Below are 26,014 nucleotides of genomic sequence, written 5' to 3'. Positions count from 1 at the left end.
TGAAGCTCAGTTTTCCGTGGTTTTTTTGTGCGTCTTACCTTAATTTGAGGGACTCCACAAGTCTTCTGCACAGAGGAGTTCGGACGAGTGGAGGAGAGATGAAAAGGAAGAGCTGACCGAGGAACCTGACGGGTGGGGTTACAGATGGAAAGTTCCGGTTAAAACTTTGAAAAAGAGAGAGAGAGAGAGAGAGAGAAAAAAAGTGTTCTGGAAGCGTAACACTAATTGCATTTGAGCCGAGTATCCAGGGTCGGATCCGTGCGGTGAAACCTGTCAGGATGTCGTCTACCTCCAATCCACATGCCCCTCTCCTGTAGGAGTGACCGTACCTGGGTTGGAGAGGCGAGGCTGCTGCTGGCCGGTCCCTCTGCTGACGGCTGAATGCCCAGAGGACGCTCCCGGCTTTCTGACTGACGTGGAGACAGGCTGTCATTACTGTCCTCGTCGCATGACGAGTTCCCCCCCGCGGGCTTTGGAAAACGCCTCTCTAGGAGAGGCAGAGGAGCAGAGAGAGAGAGAGAGTCATTTATATCCTGCTAATTTTAACTGCAGAAGTAACAGGAAATGGTGGCCATCTTGGAGTTCATGTACCTCACCTGCTTCAATCATTGGTGCATAAAGCCTTACAATAACTGTATCTTTTTTTTTTATAGTCCAACTTTTACTTTGAGTACATTTATTCAGTGGTGAAAAAATGAATCAGTAGCGTCATAACTGTTGGTGCTCCAGCAGTTAATGCTTCAGTAGCAACGTTTTTGACAATAGCTCAAGACTTATTCTTTAAAATTTCACAAAGTTGGAGCATCCAGAGAGAAAAGTTTGACCATTCCTCTTTGTAACCGTCTCCATTATTCGACCAGAGTTCTGGTTCCTCTCTCATAGCATCGTCTCCTCAGCTCATCTCACAGGGTTTTCACCCAAGAAAGTTTAATTTGTGTCTCAGAAACTGTTTTCTGTCTTGATTTGGTTAAATGTTTTGGATCTTGAGCCAAATCTCAGAGAGTTTGTGATGCCAAGCAGTCTAACGGGGTTTTAGTACCATAACACTCTCTTTAAAGTACACAGTTCCAGTTAAAGTCCCTGTAAAGTTTGGCAAACGCCACATAAATATGGTTTTAACGGGAGGAGAAAACACAAACAGGTTATTTATCACGGTTGCTATGGAGATGTGGCAAAACACAAACACGAGACATGTCGCATTTTACCAGAGAGGTGCTTAGCACTGCATGGCGGCAACAGCAAAATGAGCTTGGTTTCCGGTTCAGCCTACCGACAACTGGCTAACAGAACCAACGTTATATACAGAATATAACACAGAACTTTAAAACTAAAATATTTAATCAAAGTGGTCCTGATTCATTTATTTCAAAGGAACATTATTCTGCAAATTCAAACGATTTCTTTTACACACATCCAAATCTATCGGCAGCCCAGTCCGGCTCTGAAGTATATTGAGAAAGAGAGAGAGAGAACTGATGCTGGCAATTCACAAGGTTGCCTAGGTGACGAGGGTGATTCACACGCCTATCAGCGTAAACGTTTCACGTTAGAGCTCGTTTAGGAGGAGTTTTCCTCTCTGTCGCTGCTTCTGATTGCATTTTCTTCACATTATGTGCTGCAGGCAGCCAGTTAACAACCGGAGAAAACAGCAGAAAATGTCCCGCGTCAGCACCAACAGTTGGGACAGGTTGAGTCGTCCCGTGGGACCGCCGTACATCCAGGCCTCTTCGGGAATTTCAGCGCCTGCTAGGATCCCCCGGACGGCTGCGGCGGGTTTTCCTCACTAATAGATGTGTGTTATTTAATTACACGGGCAGACAGCTATGGAGATCACACTCCTGGCCGATAATTCAGCACCAGCAGGCGATGATGAAAACACAACGTGGGGCTGATTTATTATCCTGTGATCCAATAATGTGCCGAGTTACCCACCGCTGTGTTGCATGTGTGTGGGTGTGTGTGTGTGCGTGCGTGCAGTTGTGTCTGACAGCAGCAACATCTCTGATACTGAAGCTCTGCACCGTGTCTCTGGTAAATCAACGAAACCTGCCATATTGGAGCATCGCAGGCACGACTGACAAACGGACGACTGTTTACATCAGAATCAGTTTTATTAGGAAGAAACGCTTCCACATCAATTTCTAATCTCCTTTCTAAAGATTTCTTTTTTCACTGCTGGCCTTTACTGAACAGTAATTTGACAGGAAAGAGGGTTGAGAAAAGGGGAAGACACGCAGCCACTCAGAGCTACATCTAATCTTTTTTTAATTATCTTTTTGAAAAAAAAAAAAGGCATTCTGGTACGTTTGAGTTTATTGTCCTGTTTCAGGGTTCAGGTCCTGCACAGTTGGTGCGAGTGTATTTGTCAAATATGACCTCTGTTTTTTAAAATAAGATTTTAGTTTTAGACTTACAACATTATTCTTTATTCCTTAGTTGAAAGCTCGTGTTTCCTCCTTGCACTTCTCCGTTTGACTGAAGAGCCTCCTGTTTATCTAGTGATTACATTTTAGGATTTCGGATGTTCCTTTCAGCGTCTTTCAGTCTGCGCTCAGGGTGAACGAGCTCGAGTGGGCAGATCGGGGCATGCAGGACGTTGTTTTGAATGTTTTGAATTACTTTCTGTACATTAGAAAAGCCGATTTTTAATTCTTTAGCTACCTGATTAAATTCACAAACTGCTACAATCTTCTTTCTTTAGACCTCAGGTATGTTTTTTCCAGTCCTCATCTCTCACCTCAGGAGAACATCAAACTAAATGTGTGAGGTTTAAACAGAACAACGCGCTTTCACGATAACAATGTTCTGCTTTCTGATGTCTCTGTATGTGGATTTTTAGCCATTTAAAGTGAAAACAAATTAAGCAGTGTCCTAATTTATGCCTCTCCAGAAATTTACTTTTTGTTTTTCAGCCTTAAAAAAAGTTTTAAAATATCTTTGTATCAGTTTTGTTTGGTAATACGGCATAAATTTCTCAGCCCTGTTAAAATTTATATGAAATATACGTCCAGATTCATAAGCAGAATTTTATCGGGCCGTATTTTTCATACTTCCTCTCGATTTTGACTCAGTTGGTGTTTGAAACTCAGAGCCTTGAGCTCGTTAGCTGCATGTGAGAGAGATCTTGATTCATTAAAGTTTTCGCTCGTTTTGCTTCTTTTTCTGCCCGTTTCCTACATTTCTTCAAGACTTCTGCAGTCGACTGCAAACGCTTCTGCAGTTTTCACTAAAAACCGTTCCGCCTTCAGCGTTCACACCGCGTTTGCACAGGAAATGCTCATTTTTCTAGCTATCTTTTACAATCACATTCAATATTTGATACACGCATTATTTCACATCCTCTTTTATTTTGTGAAAATCATGCCACAGTGTTTGAGGGCAAAAACTGCAGAGACCGCAGAGAAATAAATTACTAGCAAAGATTTGTTAGCCTGGTGGCTGAGGATAGCATTTAGCATTTGGCTAATCCAACAAATTTCGATAACCTGGAACACAAGAACAGAGTTTTGATGAAATTCGCCGACATCTGCCAAATTATAGTTGGCTTATCCATGCTCATATTGCAGCTAGCTACAGTAAGAAGTTGTTGATTGGGACAGAAACATTTTACTAAAGTTTTGTTCCTGGCGTGACTGGGGGAAGTGTTTTGCAGATGCACAAACTTGTAAGTGGGCCGAGTTTGGGAGACAAATGGATCCTGGATTCATGCAAAAGTTATAGCAAGTTTTGGAGAAAAGCATCAGATCGACTTCCTGGACGCTTAATGCAAATCTAAGATGATCTTGACTCGCATTATCATTTTAGTTTCTCTAAGCTTTTGCATCGATAATATTCAGTGCACTTACTCCCTGGATTTCCGGGGTTAATTAAAATGTTACTCTGAGATTTCATCATCTTCACTTGCTATTCAGCTGCATCACGTCTCCTAGAAATGAAACGTGGCCAAAGAAAGGCAGAAAACTTTTCAAAGCTCCCTCTGTTGGCAAAGAGTTTGTTGCCCTTGTTTACACATAACTTGACATATTTTTCACCTGCTCTGTTTAGCGGTTTTTAAATAGCCAAATGAAAAGTTAATTAAACCAGTGCAATACATAAATTAATATTTTCTCTATAAAAAGTGAGCAGCAGCATGGTGCAACATTAGCTGTTGCACAAATTCAGTGTTTTCAGTATTTTGGTGGACAGTTTTCTAATAATATGATTAATGTCGATGCTGTGCTTTACGAGACAAACAGAAAATGCCAGCGTGACTTACGCGTGACGCCGGCCTGTGTGAAGCAAGCATCCGCAGGCAGGATGTTTCTGTGGATGGGCCCCGCTCTGTGGGCGATCTTGTTCGAGTCGTCAGCAAGGCGAACGTTTCTGTGCTGAACGTGTTTGGGTTGAAGCTGTGGTTTGGCAGACTTCTCTAGAGAACGGACCGAGCAGACAAAGGCCAGTTTTTTAATTAATTTATTTTTTTTAAGAATGAGAATGGGACCTTAAATGCTGAGCGGTATTTGTCAGAGCAGCCTGAACTCACGTGGATCCGCCGTGTCGCAGTGTGTCACTTACCATGCAGGATCCGCATCCTGATGGCCTCGGGACTCCTTGACTCTCTCCTGATCTTCTGTTTGTGCTCAGTCTGCAAAACAAATATCACAATTATCTAATCACATGAGCTGAGAGTTTCAGTTTAGAAACAATGATGCTGGCAAACCTGTCCAGGTTAATGAATCCAAGTCAGAATGAGGAACTGACCGAGTGACTGTAGGGTCGGTTGCTGGTGAACTTTGTTCTGATCTGCAGCTATTATTGTTGAAATAGTTCTGCCACTTCGCCTAAATGCCGTGAAAACACACAGAGCCCATGATACCGGACTCGTAAAATGTGGGTTGAGGTTTCTGCTGTGGAACTGTGACGTGTTATTTCTCCATAGTCCAGCGTTTCTCAATCCCAGTCCTCAGGTCCCGCAGTGTTTCAGGTGTTCCCCCTTTCTGCCACCACCTGACTCCAATAAGTGGATGATTTAACAAGCAGGAGGTTCATGGAGTCGTTTGGACCAGGTGTTCTGAAGCAGAGATATATTTAAAATATGCAGGGCAGGACAGGAGGACGGGGATTGAGAAACGCCGCCATTAAGGTGAAGCAGCTCTATGTTAAACTCCATGTTTTATGAGTCGGATGTCACGAAAAGTCGCGTGTCCTCAATACCTTCGGCGAAGTAGTGCCCTTAAGAGTTCAGTATTATTTTCAATTTATTTCTGCTATCCACTTTTTGCAAAGCTGAGAGCCAGATTAAATGTTTCAAACACTGGTAACCGAGATGCAATTTATATGCATTCCCACTCTGTTAAATTCAGATGAAGTAATCGAGGCTCAACCACAGATTTAGTGAATAAATGTGCGTCGAACCTCACGCTCCTGTAACATTATTCATACTCTGAGCAGATGGTTATATCTCAGCTCATTTAGTTGTTTTTTTTCCCCCCTTCAGATTTTCTCTATGGCCCAGAGTCACTGGAACGACGTCGCTTGTTGCTAAGCCTCTTAAAGGCAAAAAATAAAAATAAAAAATGAACCAGTTTCAACTCAGGCGACTGCTCTGCTCACCTGAGCTCGATCCAAGCCCCGTCTCTGCTGGTGGAAGGCAGCTGAACTTTTAAGTGCTGGAAGGATGAAGACATGAAAGGGAGAGGAAAAAGCACAGTGGGCATTAATGCTGCTGCCTGCCGATTGACGCACCTGAGGAGAGCAAGACGGCTCCAGATGGATCTTCCCTTCATCGGTTAAGCACAAACAAAGTTATTGATGGGCATAATTATTGCCGTTTTTTACAGCCAAAGCTCTGCCTGATTACCGATTCAGCACAAGTTAATGTCTGCCGTCGTTTTGCAGACTTTTATATCTTTGCACAATGATGAAATAAAATGCGTCGTATTTTTGGGAAGTGGTTCCGAGAGCAGCTGCTGGGAACGGGTAAGAAATCACTCGAAGTGGAAATGCAACGAGTCCAAAACGCTGAGCTGAAGCAGCCGAACTTCTGGAAACTACAGGTCAGTGAACACACAGGAAATTACAGGGCTGGTAGTTTATTTATTTCTATTCAACCTGGTCCTACAAACTTCAAAAGTGGCATATGAGCAAAAATGCTGACAAGGATGTCACTTTTTATAAAACAAAATAAATTCTGGGGCTGCTTTTGTTAGATTTATATTTCTACAACGTAGGATAAACGGGTAATAAATTAAACAACCTTGACAAATATTGGAGTTTCTCTTAGAATCATTCTTAGAAAATGATTCTAAGAGAAACATTTTCTCTTACACTTTTTATTTATGCAGTGAAAATGTCTCTCAGCATTAGTAGGTAGTATAAAAAAAGTCAACAGGTGTTAGCATCATGCTAGCTTTTTGTTTACCGACTGCCAGAAACCCCTCCCCCACCCCACCGTCAAATCGTCACAAACAAAGTATTCAATCATTTCACAGTGGCTAGCCACGAGGTCAAGAGGTCATCGAAGATGCCAAGTCGACAATTTCATGGTCTCAGTCAAACCCTGTCTACTGGAGCTCGCAGCAGATAATGCGCTTTTGTCCCAGTCACGTCTCTTTTGATTTTTAGACACACACACACACACACACACACATCCCACACACACATCCGCAGCTATTTGACTGGATTAGCAACTCGGAGCGAGACTCCGGGTACCTGCTTAAGCCTCAGTTCACGTCGCTGCACACTGTCACTCTGCTGTTGCACACCCTGGAGACATCAACCCCTCTTTAGGACCCTCACTCTTTCACAGAGGGGGGCGCTACGCTGGGTATTAACCTGCCTCAGTCAGAATGAGTGGTGGGTGTGATGGATGGATGAGTAGGGAGTCATCTTTTGTAAAGTGGAAGGCGCAGAAATGCATTAAAGTGTAAAGACTAAAACAAAAGGAGCTAGTGGGAAAGAAAAAATAAAAGAACAGCAGACCAAATGGAAAGAGAAACAGAGCAGGGTGGGATCAGGTCAAAGAGAAAAGACCCCATTTTGTGCTTGACTAACTAACATTGCTGGTCTTTAAACTTTGAAAACATCCAGCAGCATCACTTCCTATCTGGTCTTGATGGTCTTTTTATGTTCTCTCCGCTGCTGACGAGTGCTTCGTTCTCCCTTGTGTGTGAACTGAAAGCTTTCTCTGCATTCTGCTTTACTGCCCAATCGGTCGGCTGGTTAAACTGCCCAATATATTTGCAAATGTCACAAAACCCAAAGATCAGAGACATCAGACTCTAGTGCTTCAGATATGCAGAAGAAATGCATCCATCATAACCCCCAGACGTGAAACTTTAAACAAGCTCCCGATAGTGAAGAAGGTTCACTTTCATGCCGATTAGCTCGGTCTCTTTCTAGTGGAAAGTTTAATTTAGATCATCGCATGTAGCGCAGTGTGAACCCTGAATGCTTTAGCAAGTCTATAAACCTTCACTTTTTCACAAGGTATAAAAATATCCTGTGAAAGTGAGGCGAAAAGTCACACTCATGATTCAGAGTGTCATGACAACTATATGATCTCGAGAAATAAGAAAGCACCTGCAGAAATCTCTCACAGTGAGAGTCTGAGCTAATGGTTAAAATCTATGTGAACATAGAAAATTCAATGCAAATAGTCCTTCTGCATTTTAGGACCAAGAAAATCTTTATTTTAAAAAGGAATATAAAAGGTACGTAGCTAGGTGGCTAGTTGGTAGGTAGCTAGCTAGCTAAGCAGGTTGCTAGGTAACTAGTTAGACAAGTAGGTGGCTAGCTAGGTAAACAGGTAGGCAGGGTAGCTAGCTAACTATTTAGGTAGGTAGCTAGCTAGGTAGGTAGGTAGGTAGGTAGGTAGGTAGGTAGGTAGGTAGGTAGGTAGGTAGGTAGGTAGACGGGCAGATAGTCATGGCATCTGTTTTGAACCCAGTCACCAAGCAATAGGTCACGTAAAATCACAAACCAGAGATGCTGAGGTGCAAAATTTTAAAAGGTCGGCCATTTTCTTCAGAGTTAATAGGTGCATAGCTCTAGATTTCCTGTGACCTTCGTCGGATTTCAAGGTGGCTGCATCCACGCCTCACATCACCATTCCAAAACACTGAATGTTCTTCTATAAACCACGTCAAATCTGAACTCTAGACCAGTTTCCTCAGAGTTATTTCTGACTGCCAATCCAAAGGACGAGTCTGTGCTTTGTATTGACGGACTGCTTTGTGTGGAGAGTAATGTTTGGTGCAGAAAGGTTTATATTGTGGGGTGTCTTAGGCTCCCATTGCTTTGGCCTCGCAAGACATGTTGGATACTCGTATCCTACCAACTTACAGTTTGGACATTACCCTAAGCAAGTAGAATAGAAACGTGGATGAGGAAGTTTAGTTTATAGGAGCTTCACTGGCCTGATTGATCCTCTCAGAGATGAAGTAGAGCAGAGACATTCTTGTCCAACATCAGTGTCTGACCTCCAAAATGTGTTTCAGAAACAATAGCAAAAACAAATCCTCTAAACACAAACCTACCTAAACCTTGTTGAAAGGAGGAAGAAGTGCACAGGTCACTCGAGGTCACATTTGTGTCAAGGTAGGCAGGCAGATATAGTTGACATGCAGACATTACGGTTGTTTTACACCAACAAGGGCCATCGTTTTGAGAACTTGTTCATCTGCTTTCTATTTTTGTTCTTTTAGCTTGAAGCTTCTGCTTTTATGCTCCATCTATTTCTCTGTTTTTGCATCTAAATGCAACATATGCTACACAAGGTCTAGGCAGAGAAAAAAGTTACAAAGCAGACAAAGTTCAAGACAAAAATCTGAAAGGCAAAAACCTGGAGAGCGCTACTTCCCAACACGAGAAAGAAACGAGGTGAGGCTTAAAACCTGTGCACGGTGTAGACGGATGCACAGCTCAGGATGTGGGTACACAAGTATGGAAATACCACGAGTCAAAAAAAAAAAAAAAGTGGCAAAACCAGAAAAAACTAAATCATACTATACGGTTTGAAGTTTTCACTACTTCCTTTTAATAAAATAAAATACATTCCTTGTCTTCTCCGGTCTGAACATTCTGAAGACGTCTGAAAACGAACTTCTCTAGTTACAGTAAATGAAACATTCACTCGCATTTTAAAAGAAGAGCTTAATTCTCTTCATCAGTGCAGCTAGGCCCGACACAGAGACTCTGCGTAGAAACAAGAAGAAAAAAAAAAAGAAAAAAAAAGATGCTGGTCATCACGAAGGCGTGCAAACGACCCAGTTTCATTTTGGCAATGCAAACCAGAATGAGACGGATGAGAGCAGAGATAAAGCAGATAAAGCAAACTGCGGCCAACGCCGCGTCTGATCGCCGCTTCACCGTGGCTTCTGTCGCAACTCGCCGTCACGCCCACATGTGGCGCTTTCTCAACCAGCCTGATGATGAAAACATCAACTGCTCTGCTTGTCGTCGTTAAGTGTGACGAGCTGCATTCTGCACGTCTCTCTCTCTCTCTCTCCCTCTCTCTCTCTCTCTTTTTAAAGGCTCTGATTAATCTGAGCATTGTTGTCACTGCTGTCTGGCAACTACGATAAGAGCAATTGCGTTAAACTGCGACGGAAGAAATAATCTGTATGTATTGAATGAACGTAGAGGAGAGGTCCATGTGAGTAGCTCTTAGGGGGTTAATTCAGCTGTGATGAATGAGGAAAAAGAGAATATTTGTGTCGCATCAGTAGAACAACTGCGAAGGACAAAGATAGAAACCCGCCGCTCACGATTAAATGAGCAGATGTACGCAGAAAAAAAGGTAACGTGGCTCGGAGTAATTAAAGGTCAAAGAAGTTTTACATCCACGCAGAAATGTGTGAGAACACGATCGCATTGACGCATGCGGTGGGAAGCAGCGAAACGACACATTTTCTAAAGTGCTTTGTAATGAAAACGAACAAAAGGGAGAGGAGGCGCTAAAAGCTCTGGAAGCAGCTGAAACGTAGCACCTTTTTTCTTTCTTTCTTTTATCTTTCTTTTTTAACTTAATGGGAAACGGAAAATCATCCGGCGAGCGGCGTCAAAGCAGCTTTTGAATATTCATAGCCGTAGCTGCTGCTGCTGCAAGACTTCTGCGTGACGACGTGCTTTTGAACGCGGGAAGTGCCGCGTCATCGGGAGACGGCAGCTTCGCCTTCACCGCGATCCCACTCAGACCAGAAACAGCCAGAGGTGATTCTCACAGTGCTGACTGAGAAAGAGAAACCTCAACTTGAAGTTGCAGCACCTGAGTTACGGTTAGACACCGCAGCTTTTCTGCACATGCAGCTGCCAAGGAAACAGCCATGTCGTGTTGAAAGACATGTTGAGATACCTTCAGTATTAGGAAAACAGAATGTTGCTTTCTGGTAGGTATAGCCTTTTTTTTTTGTTCCAAGTACATCCTTCCTTTATCTCCACATTTTGTTCAGGAGTCAGGCATTAAGGCCTATTTAAATCACTTTACTCATTTAAATACATTAGTCTGTTATTAATGTAGTCAAACCTCACTGCACTCATGTTTGCAATATGTTAGCATAATACCAAGAGCAAAATGCCATAGTATTAGCAATGCAGCACAGACAGCTGTCCCAGGAAGTTAGAAAAGCAGCAGTACCCAGCCTTCATGAGGCATTCCTGTATCTTCCTCCCAGCTCATCTGACATTTTGGTTGATCATTTTCACTGTCAGTGTTTTTAGAACTTGTTTGGGTCATGTGGACGTTTATTTAACGTGGAGTCGTAACAGGTACTGGGACCAGCAGCAGCTTCGTTATGCGCCATATTGACCAGAGCGGCACAAGAAACGTGGGACAAACAGGGAGGCGCCAGATTAAAATAATACAATTGTAAAAACAGATCAATAAACTGGCAGATGAATGAATGAAAAGGAAATGTATTTAAATATATATGACACTGTGCTTTATGCTACATCCAGACTTAACCCATTAATGTCTGAATTTACGAATAAATAATTAGCGGTATTTTTTTGTTTAGCAACGAATGCCCAGTTGAGACGTGACCTTATCATTCACCCTCACATGCGTAGCATTTTTAACTAAGCTCAATGTGAGCCTTATCTGAACACAAGCCGTTTTAACGCGGCTGTATTTGAGCAGACCGCTGATATAGCGTGGCATCTTTTCCAATCCGTGATTTAGCAGTGAAAAGGAAACAGTCGAAAACTGAAGAGGACGTAGCGTCTGCAAAGTTCACAGTTACTGAGCAGAAGTGGATGAAAACCACATATTTAATCTCTTTTTGGTTTGACTGAAGTTAAAACTGCAGACTGAACCGGGTACGTTATCACTTATAGATGTCATCATAAAACGAAGTCTTTATCATCTGCATAAAAGTGAACCACATTCGTATCTAGACCTATCCCTGCTTTATTTATATTTTTTAAAAAGCATAACTTGGTTTCAGGATTTACTTACGAGGCATGGCTCCACAGCTCTGCACCGCTTCTCTGCTTCTTCTTTGTTGCAGCCTCAGTTGAAGAACTGAACCACAAAAAGAAGATGCATTATTGGGATGCATCATTAAACCAGAGATGCATCATCTATCCCCCCACCTTGGCTCTTAGACATGCAAAAAAGCTCAGAAGTAAAGTCATTGCTCAGTCGAGCAGAGTACAAAATAAAAATATACAAAAAATATCGCTAGCTTTTGAAAGCATCAGGTTTGAGGATTTTATCTTCTCTATCGTAGCTGCAGTCAAAAATTGTGGCCCTCTCTGAGAAGAGCCCCGGCGATTGTGTCACACAATACAACGGGAAGTTGAAGAAGCTCGCACTCGAGCTGCTTCCTGTTTCGAGTTTTAGGTAAAAAAAACACCGGCGCGATAAGCGGTATCACTTGATCTCCACTGACAGCCTGTAGAAAAAGAAAAAAAACACAAACAACCAAAAGAAAAAAAAGACTTAATAAAGAGCATCACACCTGAAAGAGTTTCTGATTTTATATGCAAAACTCTTGAACCTGATTCAGCATCACGGTTTCTCAGAAGACCACAGAGCTATCTTCCAAGGTGACGTGAAGTTACGAAGGAGCAGGAAGCGCTCGTCTGCCGATCAGCGGTTTGAACTCTGAGGCGAAACAACACGAGGTGCCTGGGAGCATTTTTACTACTGAGGTCTGTCTCACACAGCCTCGCTGTGGTTACGTGTCAGTTCATAACTGTGCGGCTTTTTTTGGCCTAACGGCGCACTGAGGGGGTCACCTAATCAGCTGTGCCTCGAAGGAGGACCGAGCAGCTTAAAAATGCTAAAAACACACTCATGAGTGCTTTCGGCTCACTTCCCTTTTCACTGAATAAGAAATCAACAGAGCTGTAAAAAAAAAAGTATTTCCCCCCACCCCCTTATGGATTTCTTCTCATTATTTTTGCCTTTTTTTGTCACACTTACAGGTTTCAGATCAGCAAACTAAAAATACCACGAGACAACGAGAGCAGAAACGCAGCTTTTCGAATTGATTATTGCATAAATTTGGGGACAAAAGCTTTAAAAACACGACTGAGCTTGTGCAAAATAGAAAAAGAAAGAAAGTAGTCCCCTCTTGTTTGACCAGCCCTCTCATAACATGTTAGCTGAATCACCATGAAAGGAAACGCATGCTAATTCCTAATTTTTAAGCTCACAGGCCAACCTATAACATTAGCAAAACAAGCTAAATGAAACATGTTTTTTTGCCCAGGATTTTATGCGTACATTAAACAGTCACAGGTGACTCATTTTGATGGAAACTGCAAGAACGTGAGCTGTGCCGTTTAAAGACTCAGGTTTGTGGTAATGCGGGGGCCAGGATGGATCTCAACATTGCTCCAAACCTCAAACTGTCCCAGTTGGGACGCTGGTTTATTTTATTTGCTCAACTTAGGAATTCAGTTTGTCCAACGTAAAAACAAAACACTGCATAGTTGCAACACACGTTGTTGTTCCTTAAAGAAACATTTTGTAAAGTCATCCAGCTTTGTAAAGAAATGAAAACAGTAGCAGGACCCTTTAAAGCAGTGGTTCCCAAAGATTTTCTCCTGGATTACAATAAAATCCTCCGTTCCCCAGCCAACATACCTAGTTGGGGCCCCATATGGGGAAAAGAAGGGCAGACAGTATGGGTCCTGCATGGGTTTGTCCGCAGTTTCCATGGTGGCCCTACATGGGTTTGCCCATGTGGGACCCATATTGTCTCCCCTCCTTTCGCCCATAAGGGGCCCACCTAGGTATGCTTTTTTTTAGTTCTATACTAGAAGTTTTCTTTGCTGTCAGTGTTATTTCAACCATATTTCTTTTTTTTTTTTTGTATTTGTAACAATATTCAACTTTGCTATCATCAATACATTAAAAAAAAGCCTCTATGCAAAATGGGTTTAAAACATGAACAGCTCCCTGAGAGTTTTTTTTTCCCCCCTCGTTCATCGCGCCCCCCCTATAGGGCGCGCCCCACACTTTGGGAACCACCGCTTTAAAATAAACCACTGTACTGTAAGTCGCAATTTTCATACATGGTTTTGCAAAAGTATAAATTGAAATCTTTTCACCTGTGTCTCACTACTTTTCCATCCTCAACGCTACATTCACTTTTCTCCTATCATTCTGTAAAACAGCACATCTCGTTTCTCTCTCTCTCTAAGGTTGATTGTCAGATTGTCCTGCAGACATACATTTGTGTCGTTCCGCAGTCTCGGACACGAAACATTCCATACGCTCTGATTTCGGAGCGCAGGTCCCGCTTCGGAGGGACCGAGCTGGTGCTGCAGGTGGACACCAGCAGACTATCAACATCAGCACTGACGCCCAGCTCCCATTTAAAGCACGTCTGATGTTTGCAGGCACAACGCGGGCGGCCGCAGTTACAATCACAACACAATGTGTGCGCCACATAGTAAGAACCTGCGCTCGTACTATACTAAACACTTGCCGTGTGATTTTCGCTCGGAGACGGCAGGAAAGTGATGCAACGTGCCGAGTCTATTTCGGGAGCGTGTGCTCATCGCTCAAATGTCAGCGTGCGGCACCGCAATGAAGGGGGAGCAGATTCTGAAGTCTCATCGTTTTATTTACCCGAAATTCTTTTTTTTTTATTATTATTGTTTTTTCCTGTTAGGGGTCACAGGGAGGCCGCAGAGGGAGCAGCTGCAGACTCACTTTTGTTCTGCTACATTGTTAAGTGGAAAAGAAAATAATGTAGTGTCAAAATTTGTCCAAATAAATGTATATCTGAATAGCGTGGCATGTTTTTTTTTTTTTTTTCCAGCAGCCTAAATTTAATCCTGCACAGAAGCTGTAGGAACAGTGTGTTTGGGGTTTCAAACATTGTTTTCTGCATTAGTAGTATTTTGAATGGAGATTTAATTATTTAAGTTTCTATATCATCTGACCAGAACGCCGTCTTCATGACGTTTGGCGAACAGAACTCTTCTTTTGTTGTTTCTCCACCTTAAAGGCCAGATTTGTGTCCGATAATTGGCTTGTCAACAAATTTCACCATCTGAGCTCTGAACCTTTGCAGTTCTTCTAAAACGGGCCTCCGAAATTATTTTCCAATTAATGCTCCAATCGCTAAAACATACTTTTTCCCTGAAGGTCAAGAAGTTAAATTTGAGACAAAATTTCAGTCTCTGGACACAGAGTGTGAGCCCCCTCGCTTCTCACTCGCTTGGAGAGCCGACGATTCAGAGTAGCTTTCCGTCAACTACTCAGACCGTTCTGAAAAGTGCGGGCGGTTATGTGATTCTCATATCGATCCACCGGCAGGAGGAGCTTAACCAGAGATCTGATTGTTTAATTTCAGGAAAATCAGCTGGAAATACAAGATGGAAAATAATATAGTTAAAATACATCTCCAGTTTAAAAATGTCCGTGGTCATTTGCCTCCATAGTTCATTAAATGGAAGTATAGCAGGTGAACTGATCCCCTATGCTGCTCTGCTTGCATGTGTTGTTGCAAAATGTTGCAAAATTCTTGTAATGCTTGCAGAAAACTAAAATAAATAAATAAATCGGCTTGATAAATGCTGGAACATTTATCTTTGTCTGTCCACGTGTTTTTTTCCCCCCCTCCCTGCTGTATTTACAGACACTTTGTCCCCCGGGGAGACACAAAGACATTTAGTTATGGCGTTAATATACTGCCGTATATTTAACGCCCAGCTCAGAATTTAAGCAGCAGAGAGATCTCCCTCTGGAGGTTAGCTTTGAACGTCTTTCACTACTGAGACATCTATTAGATATGTATCTGCCGGTGGCTTTCTATAACTCCATTACAAAACAAACATAATCAGTCTTCTGTTTTGTAGATTTGACCAGTGCTTCCTTCCATAAACGTCCCTTTACTTTGAGTTCTTAGTGTATGAAGACAGTTCTCCTCCTCATCCTCCCTCTGCTCAGTTTGCTGCTGGTAACCGCTGCCATCCGAATCCCTCTGGGCAGAGAGATGAACTGAAGGGAAGAGCGTTTCTGGAAACTTCCAGCACACACACAGGAAGATGTTGTGCATAAAAGAGACCTGCAACTATTAGCAAGAGAACCGAGGAGGAATATCACATTGCAGAATATGAAAACTGTGAATATTGTGGAGGGCTTTATGATTCTGTACGACTCTACTAGCGTCATTTACAATCAAGGATTTCTTTCTTTCACTTCTTTTAAGAAAAGAATCTCGCACACTTGAATGTTTTAATATCCTGTCACTTTACCTCCACGATTTATCGGCGCAGGGAACCAATCGACCAAGTCTAGATGGGAATCAGTGGCACGACATGTAAACAATCAAACTGACTGGAGCGAATTGCTAAAAGAAGAAGAGAAAACGGCTTTTTAACTTGTGGAAAACCGCAGCATTAAATCCCTCTGATATACATTGAGATTTGTGTCTGAAACGGGAACAGTTCCCTGGGTTTAAATGCCGGTCGCAGCTCGGGTTGATGAGGTCATGCCCTGAGGTGTGCCTCACTGTGCCGGCTGGCCGAGGCCCAGCTGACACCCAGCCACATGTAAGTCATCCGATCGCCTCAGCTCAGAAAATAAACCTGAACGGCACGTCGGCTCTGAAGATACACCTTAGAAATTAGCTGCGTTTTGTGGGTGCAGTGGAAGCTTTAGTCTTCAACACGACTGTCGCAGGTTCGAATCCCGACCTGGCGACCTTTCCCTGATTAACAATTAAAAAACATCTGCTCCCACCTTTTCTGAGGCTCAGGCAAGCGCGACGCTCCAACGCGAATCTCACGGCTCTTTCGTCCATGTCGCTGTTGATTGGCTGAGCGCTGAGAGGGGCGGGGTCAATGCAGACACCCTGCAGGTGCTCCAGCATGGCGGCCGCAATTAAGTTAATCACGAGAGACCAGGTAGCCGCTGGAGCTTCAGGTGCCGGGGCTATGCTGCCTCCACAAGCCTTTAGTGCGAAGGATTCCTCTTACAGAGTTACGCTGCGGGCCACCGGGGGGGGAGAAATGAAAGAAAGTCCTGTAGACTGAAAAATTAATAAATAAAAAGAAATGTTTCTGCAAAGCTTCAAGAATCACAGGTGATCAAAAACGATTACCATCCACTTGGTGGGATAAATAAATCAGAGCCTGTAACTTTCAAACCACTGTGGAGCTCAGGAAGCGCTTCGCCTGTTGCACAGGCTGACTGAGACGAATGTATGTATGTGTGTGTGCGTGTGTGAGCCTTCATGTGTGTCGGATGTCGGTGAGAGTGTGATCAAGCAGGCTGCCACAGCTGTTGCTTTACTCAGTCCTTCACCCGGTGACAGACACAAACAGGCGCGCATCCTGGCCGCGCGTTCAAACGGCAAATCCCGCTCACTTAGCGCCTCTGATCTGAGATCAGTGCGCACATCGCTGCTGTCATCTCCATCAAGGGCTAAAGAAATCATTATAAACACACCAACACTACAACTGTGCCGACTTTTCCTTCTCCTGATGTCTTTTTCTGACTGTTTCCTGCTAACAAAATCGATTTAGACCGTTTGTTTGACTGGGATTAGCACCAATGAATGCAGAACGATGACTAAAACTGTTGCTTAATTGTAAATCCACATCAATTGCGAGAAAATGAGTCACTCAGAAACGCGGTTATGCTAATAAAAACGATGCAAATCATTCCACATTATCTCTACATCTATTATTTCTTTACGAGAGCGATTAGCTGCATGAATTTCTTACCAGCAACGTAAGGAAACCGTAAGCTTCCCCAATTTAAACTATCCAAAAGTAATAATAAAACAAGGTCTGTCCGCAGCACATCAGCAGTAACTGGAAATGATGACATAAAGAAGAAGTTGAGCGGAAAGCTGACAGCGGGCCTGAGAGACGCAGCGTCCTTCACTTCTTCGTCTACTGTTTGCTAGTTTCCAGCTAATACAATTGGTTTTTTTGTTTTTTTTTACATTTTGCTGCCATATCAACCCATTCTACATTGTTTTCCCAACCCTATAAAAACCCGAGTCGTTACTTTGGAGAACCATTGTTCTCTTTCAGAGCATGTTTACATTTTTTCATCAAGAAAATGAGATTCTTGCTCGTTTTGCTTTGCTAATGAGCTCAAGCTAGCTAGCGATGGAGAAACATCTCTGAATATCAGTTTTCAAGATTATTAGCTAGATTTAGGTCTGAATTTTTACTACGGTTATTACTATTATTACGGTTTATGTAACACCTACCATATAAACCGTAATATATTGTTTATTATAGGTGCAATATGACTGTTTAAAATGTCCAAATTTGGGAAGAAATTTCTGGAATCCCATTAAGTTATATAATTCTGCAATAGTTTTAAAGAAAATTGTTAAATGCAGCATACAGACGTAAACCAATGAAAAGGGAAATAAAGAGGTCAAAATATTAAGAAAATACAACTAAGGTAATGTTTCCCAAACTCAACTTTTCAGTAAAAGTTACTTTGCTAAAATGGAATGAATATTTTTTAGTAATTTGATGGACTTTTTGTGGTCTACGTCTGTTATTAACCCGACGTAAACAGAAAGGAGAACTTTTCGTTTGCTGAAGTCATATCACCATAGCAACCGTTGCTACTGCCACCGCTGTGTTCCACCGTGTCGTTTTTTTTTAAAGGAAATTCCACAATTTACAGCGAAATCTGAATGTTTTTCTCTCTTATCTTGTTATTTGTACAAAAGAAGAAAGACCTTTAAATGATCTGTTTTGATGTTGTGTCCGGTCTGCCGGTGTTTCACGGGTCAGGTCGGTTTGTAATGGGGTCAGCTGCTGTCTCTGTTGCTTTCTGTCCGTCACCTCCTCATGCCGCCGGGTTTGAATCATCCGTTCACCTCCACTGACACTTGCGGTTGTCTCTGTTATTAAGGCACTTTCGCAGGTGATGTCCCATAATATGACATGGCATTAGGAGGTGAGAGAGGGCCCGCTTCCAAGGTAATAACCTAAGTAGTTTCTTCACGTCTGTCAATCGGGATTAAATCCAGCCAACGGGTTGGTGTTGCATTCAAGAGAAATCGGCAGGTTTGACTCAAAAACAACAAAGTTGGCGGAGAGTGAGAGGAAAAACGTCTTTTAATGGACTTTATTATCTAGGTTTTGTGTTAAATATGTTTTCTAAAATAACTCCTCAGTCCTACAGGAGAGAGGAAGCACACTAAAAAAAAAGAAACAACACAAAACCTGACCAGGTATTTTAGTCTAGTCTAAATTAGTTTATAGGTAATTTTCTAATAAGACAAAGGAGCTTGGTTTAAGTCAGTAATTCCTTAATATTGATAAAAAGTACTAGTTTCACCTGTAGGTTTTTTCCACTTATAACATTGGAAGTAAAAAAAAAAACAAAAAAAACAAATATAATATTAAGGAGTTATAGACTCAAAACAAGCTCTTGTATCTCGCTGAAAAGCTACTTGTGAGTTAGGTTTTCAACTAAAAACCAGAACAAAAACACAGAGAAATGTGCAACACAGCGATGTGTTACAAATAACCAGCCAACCTTATCAGGCTCTTCAAGTTTATTTTTATGCCGTATCAGCAAGATTTCCTGGAAGCAGCTGCTCTTAATTCGGACGGTGACCGATCACCATCAGGGAGGATCAGATTTATGATGGATTCTTAATTTGGAAAGATCAAATTGAGCGTAAACGTATGAAGCTTGACCTTCTGGAGGCTGTGATGGTCTAAAACGTCTCTGCTGTTGTTGATGTCGGTCTCTCTAGGCTCTGATCTCGGTTGTAGGTGCTTTTGCTTGTTTTCTTTTTCTCTTGGGAAAATGGTTGTATGTAAAATATTTGAATGTTTAAATCCGCCCGGTGTGTTGGATGATTCAAGAAGGGTTCACGTCTCTGCATATTTCGGGGTTTTTTGTGATCTTCTGTGTGAGCTGGGAACGCTTCGGCAGGGGAAGCAGCGGAACGTTCTGGGCTAGATGGAAACGGGGACGCGTTAACCACAGCATCCTGTCGGCGCAGAACGTCATCTAAAATAGAGCCTGACATGAATCCTCTGACCATTCAAACATTTGGTCTCGTTGTGGCTGAGAAATTAGGTCAAACTGATTCAAACTGTTTCCTTTTCGAGGACGTGTTTGAAAGAGGAAATGAGCAAGGAATGAATTCAACAAACGAAGCTACTAGGTTTTGCTCCGTTGTCAATACAACATTCAACAATAAACGACCGCTCAGGATATGTACGGAAACGAGCTTCGGCACATTAATCTAATGTAACTAGAGAGTCTGAAACCAGATTGCTCATTTTAAAGCCACGCATCTCACATTTTGATGTTCTTCTTGTAATTATCTTCTCCGGTTTCGCATCACACATGGGTCATGACTTTGTTTTATCTGATCTCGCAAAAAGTCACGAATCTGAGCTACGCCTCGTCTTCGCTCCACGTTTTAACAGCGAGAGCTTGGCGTCGTTTTTCTACAACACGATAAAGCTGTAAACAAGTGTCAGATTAGCTCAAAGTCGCAGCTGCTCTTCCTCCTCCGCCTGCTGTTATGATCCTCTGATGATTAGTTGTCTTGTTTGCTCCTCGGCAACAACATGTCCGCTGTTCCTTTAGGGAGAGTTGTGAGATCCCAACGGGAAGCTGCTCGATTCAAAAACGTTCAAAGATTGCCACTTTCTCGATTTCTGTTAGCCGTTGTTAAGCACAAAATTTAGTTGTTTTTTTTCTTTTTCTAACACTGTCTGTTTGCAGCAGTTAACAATAATAGCATGAGCACAGGAAATTACCACTCTTGTAAATCTTCTAAACAAGCAGAAGAAGGTTTCCTTAAAGGAAAACCGACATTGCTCATCGCTCTAAAGACACCATCTTCATGGCAACACATGGTGGTGGCAGGACGCTCTTTTTTTTAGCAAGTAAAAGGAAGCTGGTCCGATACACCTTACAGTCTCGTGCCCTGTATCCGATACACGATACAGGGCAGTACCGGAGTGAAACTGGTCAGAAGCTACAAAGGACTTGGTAGTTTTTAGTAGGATGACCTGAAAAAATAGCCTGAGGTACATCGAAATTGTCTAGATCAAAGTGGATTTGTGTGCCCAATCAAAGGCAGGCTGCTTAATTTTCCCCCCACTATATTTAAAGATATAAGACAGCATTTTATTACATGATGTAGTTGCTTTTATCTAAAACAGCTTTTGAGTGCTACATCGCTCAACTAACTTTTACAGTGACAGCCACTCTTACTAGGACTACACAACTTTTTAAAACTCTTGTTATGTATTGATGCTGCTTCCTAAGCTCTGCGTACTTCCTGTTTGCACTCAGTGTAGTAAAAACCAAACTAATTATTATTCGTCAAAATATATCAAATCAGCCCAAAGGTTTATGTTGCTTTTCTTCTGCTTATTTTTTATTTATTTATTTATTTGAATAATTCAACTGAGAGGTTAATCCTTACATTGTAAGAGATAAGTCAAAGTCTGAATGTGTAGTTCACAGATATGATTTCGAACACATTATTTCATAAAATCTAAATTGTATCAAGGTTTGAGCTTCAACGAACCAAATAAAACTTCTGCACTTTCTATAGCAGCTTTTAGTTTTGATGTCCGTGATTAGAAGTGACACCCCTGACTAACTTAAACTGTACACTCAACTGACACCACCCTGCCCCCTCTTCCTTCTTCTTCTTCTTCTTCTTCTTCCATTACATATCTCATAACCTCTGTACTCTCGGCCAAAGGTTTAAATAGCAAGACCAGCTGGTCTCTTCGCTTTATCTATTTATCTGCACCCGGTGAGACTTTGGGAGTATCTGGTGTGTAACAGATTATTTTCAAGTGATTTGCTGGTTGTAGTGCGTGTACTGGCCTCAAGGTGGAGACTTGAATCGAAATGCAGCACATAGTCTATGAGTCCAACTGTAAGTGTAGGTATGTAATCATTACTGCAGCCCTCATTCTGAGATTGCGCTGTGAAATGCACAGCTCATGAAAAACAACAACAACGGCGCCCCCTACTGTTGAGAGGGAGATAAAGCAGTAATGCAGAAAGAAAAACCAACCCCTGTTCAGCTTGTTTTTACTGACGTATCTTAGCCAAATATTCTTTAATATGCTTCACATGGGGAATTGAATCCTTATTTTCTACTGTAAGGGCACCCGTTCATTAAACATAATTCTTAGATTTTAATATACTGTCATTTTCTGGCTTCATATGGCATATAAAATGACTTGAATTAACATAAGGTAAATAAACAAGGAACTATAGACGGTACTAAATGAAAAAAATCAAGGAAAATGATAAGATAACAAGAAAAAATCCATATACCTTTAACAGTTTGTGGTTGGCGTTTAACAGTCCGCCGCTAGATGGCGACAAAAGCTGACGCCACAGGCAGAACACAACTGAGAACGGAACCAACATTTCACTTGCAACAAGGGGGGACCATAATCATGACGGACTATTATGGCAGCCAAAACAGTTAGCAAAGCAAGTGAATGTAGTGTGTCCTAAACATTAAATAAAATTTTTCGTGTTAGAATGTAGATATTTAAAAACGCACTCGTTCGTTTTGGCATCGACACAACACTCGCAGTGAGTTAGCGTTCATTTCATCGCGTTATCTGCTCAGGTAAAGCCTGCTGGAGTTCAAGCTATGTGGGGAGAGATCGACCCTCCCGTTAAAGCCCAACCCAGGCCGTGTGACAGCGAAAAGAGGACGGTGTTACCGGAGGAACCCGCGGCTCCTTTACAGACATGCGACCTCTACATACCCAAACACAGACCAGACACCCAGCCGGTCGCCCAGCTGGACCCCTCGGTGAGGCTCCATGGGTTTTTCCTCAGATGTCTCTTTTTGTTTCTCTGCTAACTGCGTTCCTAACCACAGACAGAGCCCAGCTGCGTTGGAGACATGATAGAGTCGGTAGCCATGAGCGGGAGCCCCGTGAAGAGCCAGCAGATCGGAGAGGCCGAGCTGACCTTCGGGGAGCGGAGGGAGGAGCTGCTGCATCAGTACCGCAGCAGGCCGCTGGTCTTCCTGGAGAGGTACCATGTAAGTGCCATAAGGAAACAGGATTAGACAGCAACGAGGGAACAAGTAGATGTTGCACAGTTTCTTTTTCGTGATCCAGCCTCTCCTGTACTGCAGTTTGGATGTTGTTTTCATGTGTACGAGCCTCCCTCTTGGAATGGTGATCACTATAGTCAAATATCTCAATTTGACCACCAGGAGTGTCTCCATTTTGTTTTGTTTTTTGTTTTTTTGTGTGTTTGTTCCTGAGAGCAATCATAAACTTCAATCTGGATTCTCACAGTGCTCTTGGAGTTGTGGCTTCTTCCTTACTGCGTGGCCTTTCAGAACGAGTCTGTAGTTTGGTGGTTGTTTCACCTGGTGACCAGCATCAGTGAGCACCAGGGTTTTGCTTTTGTTTTCAGGTCGACTCACACACTTTGCACCAACACACTTTCATCTCTGGGACACTTGGGACCCACTGTAGAGGCAATATCAAAAAGAGAGAGATGGCATGTCAGAAGGCCCTGAAATATTGAGATAGGGAAACATAAATATAGATAAATATCAAAGTATAAATGTTGCAATGTACAAATACAATGAACTATAGTAAAAACTGGCAGCTTTTAAACCCCAAAGGGTCCCACCAGATCCTCAGGACAAATGAAACAAACCGAAATGTTCAACCTGACCACAAGGAGCCTGCAGAGGTCATTCTTGTTTCACAGACAAAAACACAGCAAATAAATAACAGTAGTAATTTAAATAAAAGAAAAAAGAGCTCAACTTACTGATGTCACGTCTCTTGTGTGATGCGCCTCCTTCCGTCATCAGGGCCACCTGAAGCCTGAGCACCTTCCTGCTTTCGCCCACGTCAGCTCGGACCCGAGGGCCCAGCACTACAGCCGGCTGGTGCTGACGCGACCCGCAGGATGCACCAACAGGACCAGGGTCAGAAACCAGCGTTACGCTGCCCTCAGAGCGCTGCAGAAAGGTACGGCGTGGGTTACCATAGGGACCGCTGCGGAGGAAAAACTGGCATCATCCATCGAGAGCCATGGTGGGATGATTAAAAGTCAATATTTTCCAGGGCTTTAACGTTGGCAGAATAAAGAAAAAACTACTTTGTTAAATGAGGGAGAAAGAAACAACTGTTTTTCCAAATACTGAGACAAACAAGTTAAAAACAATTCACTAAATATACCTGCTATTTTTATCGCTGATTTTCATCTGCAATCCATGCACACAATATGAAACGTACGCAAACAACACTTAAAAACTAAGTGAACAAAAAAAAAAAAAAAAAGAAAGTCGAGAGAAAATTACATACAGATGAAATAACCAGTCCATATGCACAATCTGGAGGTGTATGTGCCTCTATCCATTTGGGAGCCCAAAATGGAGGCATTCAGATTAAACTCCTTCTATTTATCATTAGGCTTTTCAATATTTCTACGTATTCTGGGTAAATCTTAGAAAATATATAAAATAAATCCTCACTAATTATCATTTTCACTGCTTAAAGTGTTTCTTTAAAGGATTTAATAATAAACTGTCGTTGTAAATCATGATCATTTGGTCCTCTTCTTATTCTTCTTCTATTCTTCTGGCAGACGGCGAGTATTTCAGTGAGGAACAGATGCGGATGAGGGAGCCGCTGCTGTACGAGCAATATATCGGCCAGTTCCTGACTGATGAAGAGGTGACTCATATATGTTTTTACATCGACAATATTTATGTGTGTGTGTGTGTGTTAATAGCTTCCAGGAAGCCTGAAAAACCTGCTGGCTTTGGTTTCTGTTCCAGGTTTTGGAGCGCTCCCAGGAGGCCATACTGGACGGCGAGAAGGAGGGACAAGGAGGCGGCTCCTGTGGGCTTGCCAATCTCCTCCTGAACTCCTACCAGGAGCGGCTCATCCAGAACCGCCTGCAGGAGGAGCAGGACAGAGAAGACGGCGCCCAAGAGGAGGACGAAGATGACGACGGTAAGGAGCTGCTAAAAGAACGGCCAAAAATATGAAAGGTTTTCTTCTTCCTCCCGTCTCAATTTGGCTGCTGAACGTTTGTCACATAGAGGATGGAGTCCAGCAGAAGGGATGGGAGCCCACTGCAGAGGAGAAGGCTCTGCTGAGGGAGGAGTTCATCAGTCAGATGCATCAGCGATTCCTAGACGGAAAAGACAAAGATTTCAACTACAGGTCGGTCACAGTGAGAGCAGTAAACTTCTAGAAACTTCCCCTTAAAGTGAGCAGCGTTGTTTTACTTTTTTTTTTTTCATTTACAAGCGAGAACAAAATGAAAAATGTATTTTATTTCTACAATTCAGTAATAATAAAGAAGTGAAACCTAAATACGACCACCCAGATTCGGTCCCAAACTTTTTCATGCTGTGACGCCTCAAACAGCTTCTGTTTGGGGAAAATCCAGACGATCCAGCAAAAATATGTAAAGAAACATCCACTTTTGGAAAGATTTTTCTTCACTTTTACTCACTATTCAATAATCAATACACTTGTTAAGCAGAAGAACAGTTCCTTCAGTTTACTTCTTGTCAGAAAGCTAGTTTGCTATGCTAGCTTGAGTAGCAAAGCAGTTTGAATTTGACTGGCAGCCAATCAGAAATGAGCATGGTAAATAACATTTACATTTTTGCTTATAGTTCAAAAAACAGATTAAATTATATGATTAAAACATTTCAATGAAGTCAGTCTATTTATTTTTGCATTTTTTTCCCCCCTCCAGCTCTCTGAGGGCCTCCACAGCTCCCCCTGGTGGCCCACCAGATAAATGCTTTTAAGCCTTTATTTCTGATCAGTTTAGTAGATTTCCACCTGCAGTTAACGAAAACATTTAAAATGTGAAAATTACATCACCAAATAAATAATTTAAACGAAGAAATGTATGAAAGGTATATTGCTTTTTAAAAGTTGTCAATTTTCAAAAGGTACTTGCAATCTGATAAATGAGCCAATTTGTTGGCTTTTCAGTACTTTCAGAAAATTCAGTTGTTTAAAAATAACATTTTGTCTAAATTCAAATTTTCATTGAAATTAAAGTTTTGGTTTTATTTAACTGTGAGCTACAATCATCAAAACTCTCAGAAATAAACACTTCAGTTGCATCACCATGTGTGCAATGAATGTAAACGATCTACGAGTTTCACGTTTTTTTGTTGAATTTGAATATTTTCATCAAAGAACATTTGATGAAATTTGCTTACAGCCGTGAAAATAACTCCTGAAAAGTTCAGTAAAACAATTTCACCCCATGAACATGAAGCACTTCAGAGTGAGACGTGTGTTTGTGTGTTTCAGCGAGGTGGACGACAACCCCGACTACGACAACCTGGACATCGTCAGCAGAGACGCCGAGGATAAATACTTTGATGAAGATGAGGAAGAGGAGGAGGAGGAAATGGAAAAAGATGATGATGAAGAGGAAATGGCTGAATAGGAAAGAGTTTGTTAGAAACAACTGATAATCTGTAAATAAGAGTGTACAAATATAAACTGCTGGATGTTGTTGATTTTTTTTTTTTTTGACTGTATCAACAACTTGCAATAAAACTTATTGGTCTTTTGC

General features: G+C 42.1%; 2 protein-coding genes and 1 long non-coding RNA gene across 4 annotated transcripts in view; 2 read left to right on the top strand and 1 right to left on the bottom strand.

Annotated features, from left to right (window-relative positions):
• Positions 1-16,657, bottom strand: part of LOC103147397 (MKL/myocardin-like protein 1) — a 25,109-nt gene extending 8,452 nt beyond the window's left edge. Inside the window, exons 1-8 of the mRNA XM_007565712.2 lie at positions 16,545-16,657; positions 16,184-16,380; positions 11,435-11,500; positions 5,593-5,648; positions 4,555-4,624; positions 4,256-4,408; positions 330-487; positions 39-125 (exon numbers count right to left, since the gene is read on the bottom strand). Coding sequence (XP_007565774.1) covers positions 39-125; positions 330-487; positions 4,256-4,408; positions 4,555-4,624; positions 5,593-5,648; positions 11,435-11,500; positions 16,184-16,313 — 720 coding nt within the window. The 5' untranslated portion in view covers positions 16,314-16,380; positions 16,545-16,657. The remainder of the gene's footprint in view (positions 1-38; positions 126-329; positions 488-4,255; positions 4,409-4,554; positions 4,625-5,592; positions 5,649-11,434; positions 11,501-16,183; positions 16,381-16,544) is intronic.
• On the top strand, positions 5,126-5,536 carry LOC103147398 (uncharacterized). The gene is made up of 2 exons (XR_001663898.1): positions 5,126-5,218; positions 5,477-5,536. It is a non-coding gene; the product is annotated as an uncharacterized LOC103147398 (long non-coding RNA).
• Positions 9,704-26,014, top strand: ccdc97 (coiled-coil domain containing 97). Of its 2 annotated transcripts, XM_016678413.1 has the most exons (9): positions 18,193-18,207; positions 18,329-18,396; positions 22,053-22,241; positions 22,311-22,475; positions 23,268-23,427; positions 24,047-24,135; positions 24,240-24,417; positions 24,507-24,630; positions 25,747-26,014. In XM_016678413.1, the coding sequence occupies exons 2-9, from the start codon at positions 18,361-18,363 to the stop codon at positions 25,883-25,885; spliced, it is 1,080 nt and encodes a 359-aa protein (XP_016533899.1). In that variant the 5' UTR covers positions 18,193-18,207; positions 18,329-18,360; the 3' UTR covers positions 25,886-26,014. The 2 variants fall into 2 exon arrangements, with proteins under 2 accessions (XP_007565772.1, XP_016533899.1); XM_007565710.2 differs by lacking the exons at positions 18,193-18,207; positions 18,329-18,396 and adding an exon at positions 9,704-10,367.

The sequence above is a fragment of the Poecilia formosa genome, unplaced genomic scaffold (genome assembly GCF_000485575.1).
Source record: "Poecilia formosa unplaced genomic scaffold, Poecilia_formosa-5.1.2 Scaffold182, whole genome shotgun sequence".
In the NCBI taxonomy this organism is placed as follows: Eukaryota; Metazoa; Chordata; class Actinopteri; order Cyprinodontiformes; family Poeciliidae; genus Poecilia; species Poecilia formosa.
This window is presented reverse-complemented; position numbering and strand designations above follow the sequence as displayed.